General features: G+C 55.0%; 3 protein-coding genes across 3 annotated transcripts; 1 reads left to right on the top strand and 2 right to left on the bottom strand.

Moving 5' to 3' along the window:
* Nucleotides 1-2,707: 2,707 nt before the first annotated feature.
* On the bottom strand, nt 2,708-4,165 carry MONBRDRAFT_1453 (uncharacterized protein; the record flags this gene model as incomplete). Its single annotated transcript, XM_001743682.1, has 4 exons — nt 2,708-2,860; nt 2,975-3,443; nt 3,555-3,813; nt 3,901-4,165. Coding segments are annotated over 4 exons (1,146 nt in total), but the record flags the coding sequence as incomplete, so codon positions are not given.
* A 732-nt stretch (nt 4,166-4,897) lies between these two features.
* On the top strand, nt 4,898-7,858 carry MONBRDRAFT_31543 (uncharacterized protein; the record flags this gene model as incomplete). The annotated part of the gene is made up of 13 exons (XM_001743927.1): nt 4,898-4,976; nt 5,126-5,159; nt 5,249-5,361; nt 5,485-5,512; nt 5,605-5,741; nt 5,853-5,945; nt 6,050-6,148; nt 6,266-6,609; nt 6,781-6,887; nt 6,988-7,087; nt 7,208-7,297; nt 7,424-7,543; nt 7,664-7,858. The coding sequence occupies exons 1-13, from the start codon at nt 4,910-4,912 to the stop codon at nt 7,856-7,858; spliced, it is 1,527 nt and encodes a 508-aa protein (XP_001743979.1). The 5' UTR covers nt 4,898-4,909.
* A 215-nt stretch (nt 7,859-8,073) lies between these two features.
* On the bottom strand, nt 8,074-12,799 carry MONBRDRAFT_23579 (uncharacterized protein; the record flags this gene model as incomplete). The annotated part of the gene is made up of 16 exons (XM_001743681.1): nt 8,074-8,304; nt 8,416-8,657; nt 8,756-8,886; nt 9,327-9,415; nt 9,576-9,728; nt 9,842-9,979; nt 10,075-10,140; nt 10,246-10,405; nt 10,500-10,594; nt 10,683-10,853; nt 10,935-11,027; nt 11,381-11,467; nt 11,570-11,656; nt 11,761-11,851; nt 11,953-12,051; nt 12,138-12,799. 16 exons carry the CDS (start codon nt 12,797-12,799, stop codon nt 8,074-8,076), a joined length of 2,595 nt encoding a protein of 864 aa, XP_001743733.1.
* Between the last annotated feature and the right edge of the window lie 2,947 nt (nt 12,800-15,746).

Raw genomic sequence — 15,746 nt, 5'->3', positions numbered from 1 at the left:
TAGACAAACTCGGTAATAATTTCAGACACTTTGTTGCGACTGTTGCCGCGGAAGATGGTTTCCAACTCCGCGACAATGCGGGCGAGATTTGAGTCGTTCAGACTAATTGCAGTTTGGAAGGACGACAAAAACATCGTGAGCAGCACGTTGTCGAAAGTTGAGCGCCAAAGGGCGCATTCTTCAGACAGCCACCGCAAGATTCCAAACGTACCGATTCAGCTGGCCTTTGATAAGTTTGGCCACCGGGTCATTGAGACCCATGGCCTTGCGAAGGGCAGGAGGCACATACTTGCCTGCTCCACCACAGAGATGAGCAAAGCAAACCATGGACGGCCAGGGAAACTGAGCCATACAGAACGGTGTACGGGACTCACTCTTGGGAGTAGCTGATGCGTTTAACCCCGCATTCTCCGCTTGAGCACGAGCTTGGGCTGTTGCCCGTTCAGCCGCTTTTACTTGAGCTGCCGCATCTCCCACCAAATTATCTCCATAGGCGTCTCGTCGGCTAATGTACGCCACGCCCTTGGTTGGCTGCGCGCATCGCAAAAATAAGCAGGCTAGGGTGAGGTCTGCCTCAACGTACACTTGCAGCTTTGCGACGGTCCCTCCTTCTAGCGCATTTCATTGTTTTGTCTTCAAGTCGATATTTTACCTCGGATTGAACCGGGTTGGCCTGGTTGCCCGCCTCGCCGTCATCGTCATCGCTGGCACGTTGAGACATTTCGTCCTCGCTTTGGGCCTCATCGCGCGGAGTCTGCGATAGGCTTTGGTCGAGGTCATCAAAGGCTGAAGTATCCCAATCATCGGCCTCGGCATCGCTCTCCTCATCGTACTCATCCGTCAGATCTTCGCTGCCGTCTTCGCCAAAATCAACCTCAAAACCGTCCATTTCTGCATCAAGGTCATCATCATCGTCTTCTTCCTCGTCCTCACTGCCCAAGTCCGACAGCTCCTCGAGTGCATCAAGGCTCGCGAGCGCCTTGTTTGTGGCCGCCGTGCCACCGACATCCTCATCGTCTTCACTCATGTCATGAGGTACGTCTACGACAAATCGCGCAGGCCGCAAGGCAGGTTTGGCAACACGGCTCGAACAAAGCCACAGATAGAGGCGGGACGGGAGAAAAGATCAATCGCATCTGCACCTACCCCGGTTTTTGACCTGGGGTGCGTCATCTTTGTAGTTGAGAATAAAGTCCAAGTCTTCGCCCAGGATGGCACGGCCACCTCGCTTGTCCTTGGTTTTCTTCAAACCAAGTTTCTTTTCCATTTCACGGATGGTACGCTCGTCTTCATCATCAGCAACGCCGCCTAGGGTAGCATTGCCTGAGAAGCGAAGCGGGTGGAAACAGCAGCAGCAACAAGGAAACAACAACAAAGGATCGTCCGTTCAGTTTGGGAAAGCGTCATGAACGAATGAAAAGCCGGAAAAGCTCAACTTGTGGGTCCTGATCGTCGAAGATCCAAACGCAATGGGCAAGAAGAAGTCATACCGGCCACCAGGTCTTGCTCCTGGAGTAGACGATCAAAATTGGTGTTGCCTAGACAAGGTGTGGGGGGCCGCGAGTCAACTAGATGGCTTGGCGTGGTGGACGCTCAAATGTAAATGCAGGTGGAGAGACGGGCCGCGGTGCCGCCCTCACCAGTTGTGCCCTGATCAAGCTCGGTTTGCGCCTGTGCTTGGGCTGCGCGCTTCTCGGCACGAGCTTTACGTTGGCGTCGCCGCTTCGCGGCCCCGGCGGTGGATGCGGGGGCTTGGGTGGCTTGGCGCGCCTCATCTTTGCTGCGCTTGCTGGCGGGCTGGTGTGGTCATCGAGGTCAGGGCAGGGCACGGTGGGGCATTTCAAGGAGACACGCAACACCAGACGGCCAGACATGCACAGACCTGTTGGCTGGCCTGCGCTGCCGCCACGGGCTGACGCTTGCTGCGCTTGGCTTGACGTGCTGCACGCCGAGCCTCTTTGCGCGCTGTAATCTTGACTGGCCTGAAGAGCCGCAGCGATACACATCATCACTCCGAGTGAGAGACGCATTAAACCCACGATGCTGCCGATCCAAAAGTGTGGCTCATGCCGAGGGCTCACAAGCGGTGGTTGAGGTCAGGCCTGATAAGTGTCGGACGATGGCGACCACGTGTTCTCTGTGACTTACTCGTTGACGTAGGTTCGCGACGGGCCTTCTTCTTCGCCATCTACATCTTGCTCATTCACCCATTCTTGGAACATGCGCTTCAGCTTTGGCAAGCTGTCCGTCTCTCGAAGCTGCTGCTGTTGCTTTCGCGCCTGTGCCCGATTACGACGTGCCGGTGGTGGCGGCATGGCCGACGGTGACGATGTATCCGGATTTAAAAAGCTGCCGCACGACGTCACCTCGTTTTGTCAGAGCGCAGAGGTTTAAAATAGAGAGTAATTTTTATAATGCGTGCTGATGTGCTTTGACATGAAAGTTTTGATATTAAAGTTTTTGAAAAGTCTCAACGCTCAGGTGCACCGCGGCGCTTGCCACTCCACCACACGCTTCTTACTATCAGCGCCCTCGCACCCCTGCCAGATGATCAGCAAGTCTTGGTGCGGTGCGCGTCAGAAATAGGCTCGGTGTCGAGACGGTGGACCAGGGTCATGGGGACCACGCAAAGCTAAACCACAGCCAGGTGCCGCGTCAGGAATGAGGTGACACAGAAATTTCAAGGCCAACGAGTCAGGACACAAAGCAAGTCCTTCCTTACCAGCGTAGTCAGGGTGAAGAAGATGGGGTAACCAAAAGCATCGGCAAGGGCCCCTGCTATGAGTGACGCGACCGATTTGCCCAGCATCTCACATGCCATGAACGCGGTGTACTCGGTAGAAGCAGCTTCGGCGCTGACCTGCAAACCAACAAAACAAGAAACACCCGGTGAGAAAGCGGCGCACGCACGCGCGCTTTCAAAGAAACGGATCCTGACCGGATCCAGCTCGGCGCTCGTCAGTGTTCAACCCACCTTATTCATCATAAGGGTAAAGACGGCAGTGGTTAGTAGGCCGCCAGTAAGAGCCTCAGCAGCAATAACGGCAATGACCAAGCCAGGTGTTGTTGCACCGCTCAGCGCAAGATACCACCTGCCGCATTGGCAGGCTTGGCGGCCGACCAAGGCCCAGAATAGGGCAGTGGACGTGCTCATCTTCTGGCAGACCCAACCGCCGAGCAGAGAGCCTGCAATTGACATGATCATACCCACACCCGCTGTCCAACCGCTGATTTCAGCAGTTGAGAATCCCGCATCCACTAAAAAGGGCTTGAACATGACATCCGCCATTACCTCACCCAGTTTGTAAAGTAAGAGAAATGCAATCCATGACCGCGTCGCTGGGGAGAGTATCACCCGAAGAGCCGCCCGGGCCGCTGTTACCCAGTCAGCCTCGGCAGGCGAGCGTTGGTTGGTGCCTTTGCTGGCGCCGGATCCGGTTTTGCTCACATCAACCTCCCCAGGGGCCTCCGATCGGCGTGTGGTCAGAGGTCGCTCAGAGAACTGAACAATCATCGCCAAGGACAGAGCAGCACACAATGCCATGCCCCAGAACACGGTGCTCCAGCTGGTGGCATCGGCGTGGGCAGTGTCGGCGGTGTCTTGTCCCCAGGTAGCGACGTGAACCAGGACGCCGCCTGCCAAAAGCATGCCCACCTTGTAGCCCACCACTTGCATTGCATTGCCCCAGCCACGCAGGTCAGTCTGCAGGATGTCAATGGCAAGGCCATCCACAGCCACGTCTTGCACTGAGCCCGCCAGATTCATGACAAAAACAGCCACCAACACCACACTAAGGATGTGGGACCACATTGCTGCCATCACGGCACTGGTAGCTGCATGAAAAGAAAAAACAAATTAGAGTGGAAAGGTCAACATCACCAGGAGCAGGTGTAGGGAACAGCGCGGCGAGCCCGGGGCCTTCAAAAAAAGGAAATATGGGGCCACCTCAAGGTGCCTACCGAGGATGGCGGTGGCAGGAATGATCCAGGAGCGACGACGCCCAACAGTCGGCCAGTAGTATGTATCAGCAAAGGGGGCCCAGAGAAGCTTGAGCATCCAGGGCAAGGACAAGGCTCCCACAAACGAGATGGATGTGAGGCTGACATCATGCACGCGCAGGTAGAGCGGCAACGTCTTGACTTGGAAGCCGAAAGGAAGACCCTGATGATCCCCCGCCGCCGCCACCGTCAAAGGACAGCAACAGGTTTCAAAACAACAGTGCAGTCAGAGCACGCCTTTCATCCTAGCTGGTGCGAGCAGTGTGCGCAAACAGCCGCGTTGCGACAGTCGAGACGCTTTGCTGACGTGGTGCACAGCATCGTCGCGGCAATCGACGTACCTGTACGAGATAGAGGACGAATAACAAGCTCAGCTTGTGTAGAGTAGATAAAGATGGTGCCATTGTGTCCCTTGCAAGCGCTGACCACCCCGCCACCCCGCCCAAGCCCACACGACTGCCTGCCAATATCAGTCAAGATCAAGCAATCCCCCGTCTCATTGATCAGTGAACAACGAAATGAAACACAGCAAACGAATTCAGTGAAACACTGGTCAAGATGCACACACACACACACACACACACACACACACACACACACACACACACACACACACACACACACACACACACACACACACACACACACACACACACACACACACACACACACACACACACACACACAAGCGATCGTGGCGCGTGCGTGTGAAAGTTTTCTTTCTGTCGAGTGTGCCAGTGAGTACGGCGATCTCGGGCTCGTTGGCGGGGGGTTGAGGGGTCGTGTGGGGCAGAGAGAATGGCGCAGTCAGGAACCTGTGGGCGGGCAAGTCGTGAAATCTGGGATCAGGACGGGCCAACTCGGGCGATGCTGATATCTTTGCATGTTCTATGCTTAGTTCAAAAAAGCAATGCAGTTGTTTTTGCCTGCAGTTGTGGCGGCGGCCGTGTTGGCCACGGCCACGGCCATCGACAATGGTGGGTCGCTTGGGTCAGACTTGTAATGCCATAGGGCTTGGATTAAGCGTTCCACATCTCCGTTTTTTTTATTTTGTATTTTGCTATTAATTGCGCGCTTGGGCCCCTGCTCTTGTTGATGTCTGTCCTCCTTCTCGTGCGACATGCAGGCTTGGGAGTTAGCCCACCCATGGGGTGGCGCAGGTCAGTTGTTTCGCGATACCTCTTTTTCGTAGGGCATCGCAGAATCCCATTCTCACTTCCACCTCGGTCTGCTCCATCACTTGATGCAGTTGGAATGCTTACCATCACGCCGTCAACCAATCCATCATGGAGCGTTCGATTGATGCCATGGTGGCTCGAACCCGCAACGTCAGCGGCGTTCCCACTTCTCTTCTTGATCTCGGTCAGTCACTCGCTTCCAATCGCGGCACAATTCCCTTGCCACAGCGTGGGGTCGAGGCAGCTCACAGCTGCACCAACACTTGAATGCTGTCCTGATTTTTGTCGTGGATCCCTGCTGTGATAGGCTACAACAACTGCGGTCTTGATGACAAGTAAGAGCCGGCGCAGGCTTGCTCCCTTCGATTTCCGTTCCAGCATGTTGAATTTCCCCGCCGTGCTGACGCAATGGCTGCGGTTTTGTTAGCTGGCAAGCATGCGGCACTGGTGTGGGTGGCAGCTTTCACGACGACAAGGGCGTGCCCTTGATCAACACCGACACCTTCCCAAGCATGCGCAACATGACCGATTATGGTCATCAGCGTGGCATGCGGGTTGGCTGGTGTAAGTCAGCTCAGCTCGAGAATTCGATTTTTTCTTCTGAGGCTTCAAGCTGCCACGATCATGATTCTGATGCACGCTTCTTCTTCCCGTATAATGTGCGCTGCCACGCAGACCATAATAACTGTATTTGCGCCGAACACAACTTTCCCTCGGATCTGATTGATGCCCACTATGCGGGTGATGTCACCGCCATTGCCGGCTATGGTATGTGAGCAGCATGTGTCTGCACGCCGACCAAACTCACCGTTCGAATGGCCATTTGCTTTCCTGTTCTGGCTCGCTCAACTCGCCGTGACATACGTGGGCAGGTTACGACGGCGTGAAGTTGGACGGTTGTGGTGAATTCATGAATCTGACCTACTGGGCAGATCTGCTCAATGCCACTGGGCGACCCATTTTGATTGAAAGTACGTTCTTGCTTCTTGACTTCTTGTCTCAAATGTCCTCGTACGCACGTTCCATCTGCAACTCGCGGCCACGTCCCTGGACACCTCATGACACTTGTACGCCGTCCCGTCCGCCAGACTGCCATTGGGGCGATACGCTGCCAACGGTGGATTGGTGCCCCTTCAACTTTTATCGTACGTCGGGCGATATCCAGGCCAACTGGGCCAGCATGATGAGCAATTTGCACACCACAATCAAATTTCAAGACTGGAAGCAGCCCCTGTCTCGCCCTGGCTGCTGGGCCTACCCTGACATGCTGGAAGTCGGCAATCTCGCCTCTTTTGAAGAAGACCGCACCCATTTTGGTGCATGGGCGATTGTATCTTCGCCCCTCATCCTGGGCTTTGATCTTCAAGATCAAGCCAAATTCGACCGCGTCTGGCCCATCATCAGCAACAAGGAGGCCATCGCCGTCAATCAGGTACCCGACATGACGCTTTGTTTGCTACTACTCTTTTCTAGGTGGCGGGTTCACAGACCTAGCGCATTGCTCATGGTTGCTTTGGCGTATGGGTGCCATCGCCTCCTTTGGTTTTCAACTCGATGCGCGTCTGTCACGACCCGCTGCACAATCTTGGCACGGCCGTGCTAGCAATGGGCTGGCCATCCCGGCATGCTGGTCACCACGCTATCCCCCGAAGGTAGCAAGCTGTATCCCTGGGCTGAAGAATGTGGCAGCGACAGTTCACAGAAAGGATGGTGCGTCACAGCAGTCCAATTTGATAGAGTGGCGCCTCTTTTAGATGCCAACCTGGCCAAATACATGCGTCTCATCACTTTTGTCTTGTCGTGAGCACAGGACTTATGACCCGGCCTCCATGACAGTGGAATATGCCGGCTACTGTCTTGATGGATCTTCTTCGTCGCAACTGGCCTTGACTGCCTGCACCAATTCAGCCGTACGTGTCGTCGGCTCGTGGTACACGATGACTACCTTCCTTCCCTTCACGTCCATGCTCACTGAAATGCCCGCTCTTTTGATGTCCTTATTTGGAAACTCCCTTTGTACATGACGACAGGAGCAAGCCTTCGACTATCATGCCGGCGCCGAGTTGAAGTTTGGTGACTCTTGCGTTGACAACTACGACTTTTCTGGCCCCGTCGTTCAGGTGCGCGCACCAGCTTATTTTCCTCAATACTCATATCAGGACTGAACAAATTTGTGCCGCTCATCCTGCATTGCTGTTCCTTCCCTTGCTTTGTGCAATGCACGCGGACGATTGGGTTGGGTACAGATCTACGGCTGTAATAATGGCAAGAACCAGCTCTTTACCATTTCTGACGGCTATGTCAAGGATGCAGAGAATCTATGCTGGAGTGTGAAGAATAGCTCACCTGCTGGTAGCAACGTTGAGGTACGTGATGGATGGACCCGTGTTCTTGCAAACCTGAGGCGCTCGGGCCTGCGCCTTGCTGTCAGCCTGTGAGGCCATGGGCGCTCCTCACTCGTCGAGGCCAACCCCTTTGTCGCTTAGGTGTGGGCCAAGCCTCAGCCTAACAACGCCATGGCCGTGCTGTTCATCAACGACATGGCTTCGACCGCCTCTAATATCACTCTGGACCTCAGCTTGCTCAACATCACTGCAGATGTTCATGTGCGTGCAGGGCAAGCCGATCGCTCTGATGACATTTTAATGCCACCCTCACAAATCATCAACTGTGTGCTGTAGGTGCGTGACATCTGGCAACAAAAGGATGTCGGCACGGCCTCCAAGCAGCTGACTCCCGATTCAATTGCGTCCCATGATAGCGTTTTTTACCTCCTCACACCCCAGTAGGACAAATGCGATGCTGTTGTGCGGGACTACCTCCGGCCTGGCTCAGCCAGTGCCGACCGCGATCCATTCCCGTGGCAATTGAAACCAGATTGCGCATGGTGCCTCATTCATGCTTTAGCACTGGCTTCTGCCGGAACGGGCTTCCCTGCCAATGTTTTTTCAAGTTCGCTGCGCCGGGCAAGCAAGGCCGTTCGGCGCTCACTCAAAAGCTTAAAAGTGTCACTTTTTGGGGGAACGTCTTGCAGCAGCTTGTCGAAGCGGGTCAGTTGATCATCTAGATCATGATGCAGCTGCTGAAAACGCTGCTGCAGAACCATGTTGTCCTTGGCCAGATTATCCTGATAGCATGCATGTCGGTTGATGACGGACCGTCATGAGGCACAGCAACAACAGCAGTGTGATAGTTCTGCCTGTTGCATGCATCATACAAGCAAAGAAGCAGGGTATACCTGGGGGTTGGCGGTTGCCATGACGGCGGGGCGGGCATCTAGGACGCCCTTGGTTGAGATAGTGGGGTCAAAAGCATAAAACGAGGTGGGCGGCGCCAGGCGAGTTTCGATTTCACAAACAACATTTTGTGCTGTTCGTGCGTCGAGCAAAGCCAGCACCTTTTGAACCAGGTAGCGGTGCTCTTGGTGCTCGGCGTTGAGATATCGATCCAGCATCTCATCCATATCATCCATATTTTGCGCTAAATGGAACAATGATGATTGATACCGAGATCGTGAACGAAATGAAAATGCTGGCCAAAGGGGTGCAAAGAGGTCGCGCAAGTGTACGGCAGCTAACCGAGGTCGCGAGGACAGGTATCAGCAATGTGCGTCAGCATCGAAAGAATGTGAGTGGCCGTGGCTGGCTCTGGTACAGCCTCAAGCGGGGACAGAAAGGGGCGCAAGTGGTTGACAAGCACTGCAGCATAGCTAGGTCGCAAGGAAAGATTTCGCGCAGCGCTTCACGGACATACAGACACAGACACAGACACAGACACAGACACAGACACAGACACAGACACAGACACAGACACAGACACAGACACAGACACAGACACAGACACAGACACAGACACAGACACAGACACAGACACAGACACAGACACAGACACAGACACAGACACAGACACAGACACAGACACAGACACAGACACAGACACAGACACAGACACAGACACAGACACAGACACAGACACAGACACAGACACAGACACAGACACAGACACAGATACACAGACGGCGCGCCCGCCCGCCCACAACACATACAATCGTGAGGGGGTGCCGAAAGCAGAAAAAAATGGCACGGAGACCCCGCGAGGAAATGAAATGTGCATGCAGCGGCAGCACAGGACATGGCGAGGCTGTCTAACCGGGAAAGATGCTGTTGAACATCTTGATCACGGCAAACCATTTGAAGTGACATGCAAGAGTCAAGAATGATGTACAAGTCCAGCTCAGGCTGACAAAGGAGATTCGCAAGACAGGCGCAGAATGAGTCAAAGTCCCGCAAGGCAGGCCGACGACGACAAGATGAAGAGTGCGAAGAACAAACAAACAAACACAGAAACAAAGCAAGATTGGGAAATAAAAATGTTGATGGAGAAGTGGGGAACGCATACATCAATGGCTAGCGTGGACATGTTGGCGAGGATGCACACGATGTGGCACATGGAACGAGTGCGAAACGTTTCAGCCTCGTAGTTTCCCACCCCATTGGCGCCTTGTAAGTTGGCCAGGCAGATGAGCAACGGCATGGCCATGGCCTTGAATGTCTATCAAATGAATGACAACTTCCACATGAGCGTTAGGCACGAGGAAAGGGGCTAGGGCCGTGGCTTGGTCCATGATTGCCCGGTACGGCAATGTTAGCAGCAAGGCTTAGTACCGCATAAACGTCGCGAATCAAGTCGCTGTGTGCCGAAACATGGGCCAAAGCACACAGAAGCTGTTCTTGCGCCGGGGGAACCAGGTAGAAGAGAACGGCGTGCGTCATGAGAAGACGCATGTTCTGGCCCTCTTGCACCTAATATGTCAAACAAAAGTGCCGTGACATGAGGCCATCAAGATAGCCGAGCAGGCACTCATCGACATGAGGCATTGTTGAGAAAATCTTCCGACCTGTGCGATGCTTTTGGCACAAGCACGACTCTCGGCCAAGAGCTTGATGATCTGCGAAGCCACAATCTACACCGACAACATCCCAGGTCCCACATGAGTACTACAGCACGTATGGCTAGCAGGGCTTTGCCCCGAACCCCTCAGATGGCACATCAAATCAAAATCACCGACCTTTGTAGACCGCGTGCCATCAGCCATGGCAGTCATCAGGGCTGCCGGCAAGTCCGCCTCGATGGCTAGATCGTGCATGGCGCTATTGGTTGTCAATAGCTGATGCAAGATTTTCAGAGCCTCTACAGTGACTGCAGCGTCCATTTGGCGAAGTATCAAGCTGTGGGTGACAAGCAGTGATGCGCCAGTCAGTCAATGTCTCACAACCATGAAAGATGGCACCCTCACTTCAAAAGCGACACGCCAAGGCTCACTTTGAGAAGACGGTCAGCAGGCCGTTGTCCAATAGTTGGAACCACAGCAAAGGCGCCACGCTCATGCAGACACGCAGGCACGCAATGGCTTGGCGCTGATTTGCAGCACGCCATCAAAGGCAAAAGATGAGCACATCACACGACTGGTTTAGCAAGGCCTTTGGAGGACGGGCCACAGCCTACTTGTAGCTCGTTGACGGCCGAGTTGCAAAGGAAGAGGACGGCACAGGCAAGATAGCTGTAGCTCAGTCCCCAGCTATAGTTGTCCTTGCCCTTGGCTTCAAAAAGATCACGGATGCGTTGGAGTGCTTTAGCTTGCGCGGCCAGCGTCGTCTTGCTCGCTGCATATGTCAACTGTAGCATGGACCGAGCTGAGGTGGTGAGCGGAGTCATGAAGAGAAGATCAACGCTAGCGTGAAAGACACTGTGCCTAACCTTCTTGTTTTTCCACAACGCTGGGTTGAGGCTGTTGATTACAGTGCAGGGCTCATAGCATTGCTTGCAGACGCGGGCCGGCTTGGCGAGGTCCTATGGAACAGGTGATGCGCCCGTGTGGTCCAAGAACCAACATCAGAATAGCGGTCAGAGATGAAGGACAGGGCAAGAATATGGCACAAAAGGTGACGGCAGAAGGATCAGGAGGTTGACAGACGTGGGACGGCTGCCAAACATACGAGAAAGGTCATTGGCAGGGCCTGATTGCAACAGGTATCGCACGCTGATTGCCCACACGCACGACAATGGTGGCGGCGAGACGAGACGCCAAAGGCTTGGTGGCAGATGTAACATGCCCTCTAAAGCGGACACAAGTGCAGCAAGCGGTGAATAGATTTAGGCCCCACAGCGACAGGGATGTTGGGTGATTTGCCAAGTGAGCGGACCTCCTCATTCCAGACTGGCATGGGGAAACGGAGGAAGGGTTGAAGTGCCAGGTTGCGCCAAGGCTTGCGATGACGGTCCAATCGCACCTATCTCAAAGACAAGTTGCTGAAGAATGAGCGAGGAAAAAAAGGCAAAAGGATGGGGTAGGAGTGGCATTGGAATGGGCATGTATGCTCAAGATTGCGAACCTTGGACACTTGGACCATGATGCCATGACGGGGCGGGCAGGTGAAATAGCGCACGCTGCTGTGCACGCCGTCATGCTCACCTACCGGCTACGCGAGCGAGAGGAGAACAAGGGGGGTGAATGCCCATGGCCGGGGTGCGGGGCAACTACATTGGCCTGATCAAGTTTCATGCGCTGGCTTGCGCAGCGCACCTCTTCAAGGTAGACACCGGCCCATTCCCCAGCCTCAAAATGAACCATCCCGCAGTATGCCAGCAGGCCACTGCGTCCATTCACCAACACCCTGTCGACCAGGAGACGCGATGTGTGGAAATTATTTCGCAAAGGCATGAGTTCGTATCGCGGACGCAGCTGCATCAATGTCCTGAGGCGCATGCAGCTCACCGTGAGCGGACGGGGATGCCCGTCGAAGTCTCAGCCTCAGAGGCCGGACCCTTAATTTGCCGCGTGTTGATCATGTGAAGGGCATCTTGCACGCCAGACCTGGAAGGAGCAGGGGTGAGTCCTGCTCAGGAGACACCCCACCTGGGTTTACGTGTGCAGGGCGGTTCCGCATCATCTCTACGCACTTGAAAAAGCTTGCCAAGGAGCCCAGTTTGCGGCGCCGTTCCTCCGGGGCGGGGGCAACGGGAGAAGTCTGTTCCTGGCTCGTGAGAGTGGGGCCACGATCCAGACTTTGGCGTGGTGTTGGTTCCGAGGCTGCGTTGGCCACTGCGGCGGTAGGTGCGGTGAAGGAGTTGGCAGTTTGTTTGGGACTGGTGCCCGCTTGCCATGGGTCGAGAGTGGCCAAGGAGGCCGTATCGGGTGACAAGGCACGTTTGGGAATGACCAGAGGCTCATCCGCGCCCTCAAAGTCTGCGCCCAGGTCAAGCTGGAGTTCGACATCCAGCGGGTCCAGTTCGGCATCAAAAGCTTGATCGGTCATGTTCTGATCGCGCATGCTCAAAAGACCAGGCTGGTGGACCTCGACCAAGGCCTGTAGCTTGTCGCAGAGTGCCTCTGCTTGATTGAGATATTCGCGCTCGAGGTGAAAGATGTACGCATCACCGCGCGCCTCGCACACCAGGCGCTGCTCGCTGACATATGGAGGTCGCACCAAGCTGGCCACGGGCAGCTCCATGCCTTCAGCCTCCCAAGTCTGGGGCTCAAAGACCAGGTCGGTCTTGAGCAAGCTAAGGTAGCCCCGCTCATGCTCGAAGATCACGGGCAGGGGTGCGACCGCCGGCGGCATCCTGGCCCCTCCAGCAACAACTCCAGCCAGGGGGCAGAAACGGCGCAGACGGGCTGTTCACGGGGTCGTGGAGTTCGGCGTGTGGTTCCATTCGTTTTGCGCCAGAAATGATGACAAATAACAACCTGTGGACAACACGTGTTATCCACAAAATCTTCGAGGCAAAATTTCTGACATCTGACATCCCGCCCTTCCCGGAGCGTTGGTCTCGCTCCGTAGAGCCACTTGGCACGAGACGGAGCGTATAGCCTCGGAGCTCCACGGAGCTTCTCAAATGTAATTGTCGGAGGCCTCAAACACACTGAATGTGCACCCATGAGTGTGGGGAAGCCAAGGGCCAGCGTATGTTGGTATCGCTTCCAAGTGTGGTCATCCACCCCCAACAACAAAAGCCCCAACCTCCGAGACTGCTCCCGCTCCGTCTTGCTCAAACACCTTGCCGCACATGGCATGGCAGTCATGGATGCTGCTTGATGCGTCGTCTTGATCCCCCTCCACTACCACCCCACCTGCTCGTTTCCCCGCCTCCCCCACTTTGCCGTTGTGCCCCATCCCTTCGTGACAGCTCTCAACACCGAACATCCCGCTCTGCCACGACGAGGCAGTTCCTCCACGAGAACACAAGCAATCGCGCGTGGCCTTTTCCACCGCAACCTTCTTTCTCTCTCCGCTGCCTCCGACGGGAGCCTTTACTTTTCGAACCTACCCTTTTCCGGCCGAGTCTGAGTATCTGTCCCGACTCCTTGCTTTCGGAGCCCCACATAGAAGCTAGAAGGTATGTTGTGTCCAGCCCGCCTTCCGCTTTGGCTTGTAGAGGCCAATGCTGCCTTTTCGCACGCTGGTCGCCTCCGCTCCCGCTCCGACCCGTGTTCCAAAAAAAAAAAGTTGGCACTGAGTGTTCACCCTTTGCTCTGACACTCTCTTGGCTGGAAGGGAAAACAAGAGTTCAAGTCGTCAAACAGTGACGATCAGGAAGATGCGTGCTTCCAGCGCGCTTTTGTTGCTGCTACTGGGTAGCCTAGTGGTCGCCTCGCCCGCCCACCTCCTTCTGGACCTGTGTGCGGAACATTGTGAGACATTCCAAAACAACCAAACTGGCCTTAACCTCGACCAATTGCAAGAGCTTCTCGATGAGGTATGGGCGGGAAAGCTTGTGGGATCACTGTCTTATCGTCCTGACCACTGAGATAAGGCGCCCAAACTTGAATGCCATTTTGACCTGTTTTGCCTAACTCATGGCTGGACTTTGCTCGTTGGGCCTCTGCAGTTGGACACGCTGGTTCTCCCTGATTCAGCCGCGGTTGGTTGTTACGCTTCTTTCTGCTTGAAAAGAGCAACTTCTCGCTCTTGCGTTTTGCTTGCTCGCCCCCGCCCCCTCCCCTTATCACAACCTTCGTTGACGATGCCCTGTAGTGCTGGAACGCCTCCACCTTGGTTGCCACAACTTGGGGCGAGAGCGCAGACAATGTGTCGGGCACGGCCAACCTGAACACCGTGGCTGCCTTGCTCTTGCGCAGCGTTGTTCAAATTCACGACGATTGCCCCGAGGACTTTGATACGGCCTACAACCTCACGGAGATTCTGGCCTCCACCGCGGCCAAGCAAGCGGCCTGGACTGAGCTTAGTGAAGCCATTACCGGTCATCATGACCATGAACATGATCACGATCACGAAGAGGAAGAGCACGAGGAGGAGGAGGGCGAGCACGAACACGAGCATGAGGATCATGCTCTGACAGAAGGTCTGTATCGCTCCGCAACCATGGTGCCTCTCGCTCTCTCGCTTGCCTTGTCGCCAATCTATGAACACTATCTTACTCATCAATCCCATGCGCCCTTGTAGCCTTGACAACTCTTTATTACCTCACGAACTTGGAGCCCGTCAAAACAGCGGCTTTGAACCATCCCGAAGAGGCCTACGATGAAGACGGCGAGGGCCATGATGAGCACGACCATGAGGAGGAAGAACACGATGAGCACGATCATGAGGAGGAAGAACACGATGAGCACGACCATGAGGAGGAAGAGGAGCACGATGAGCACGACCATGAGGATGATGTCTGTGTGGCCGTCACTGATCTGGCAGTCGACGCCGCAGCCAACACCACAGATGACGCCCTTGTGCTTGCTGCTCCTGCCGTTATTCGTGCTATCATCGAGAACAAGGTCGGTGCCATTATATCGCAGGCATCTTCGGGGGGAGGGGGCGGGTTTGAGCTTGATTGATGTGTGTGCGTGGTGTTGTGTGCGTTGATTTTCCTTTTCTTTGTGACGCTCAAATATTCCTTGCTCGAAACTTCCTTCTTGCCCACACAGTGCCAAAAGCCCTCGGTGACAGCCTCGACAGAATTGGCAGAGGAGCTGTTTTCGCGCTATGCCGACGCAGCTGGGGCCATCAACATCTCCAGTCTTCAGCGCCTCATGGATGAACTCGGACTCGTGGCTTCAACTGACGACGACGGTCACGATCATGACAGCGAGGACGCTCATGATCATGACGACCATGATCACGAGCGCCGTCGTGCCCTGGTATGAGGACCGATGAATACCTTCTTGATCTTTCTGGATACGACTCCTCAGACGGGTCACCCCGGGCTCTACTGAGAAGGGCATGCTCACCTCGCGCGCACTCTTGACCTGGTTCCTGATAGGCTACTTCTTCTTGCCACAACGCCTCAGCGCTTTTGCAAGGATTGGGCGTCCTTCCTCCGGTCTATCCGGGCGACTTTGCCGTTGTCTCCAGCGCCTTGGTGGCCATGCTTGAATCAGATGCCTGTGCGACTGCTGAAACAGCTGCCTCGAGTGCCAGCCCTTCTAACGCAGAGCGCTACGGCTATGGTGTCCTGGCCACCTTCATTGTGTGCCTCATGTCGCTCAGCGGCGCCGTGGTCGTTGCTCGCGAAGTACTGACCCGGCGTCAACGCAACAAGGAAGGACTCAAAAAAGAA

This window comes from Monosiga brevicollis, genomic scaffold (assembly GCF_000002865.3).
Source record: "Monosiga brevicollis MX1 MONBRscaffold_4 genomic scaffold, whole genome shotgun sequence".
Lineage (NCBI taxonomy): Eukaryota > Choanoflagellata > Craspedida > Salpingoecidae > Monosiga > Monosiga brevicollis.
This window is presented reverse-complemented; position numbering and strand designations above follow the sequence as displayed.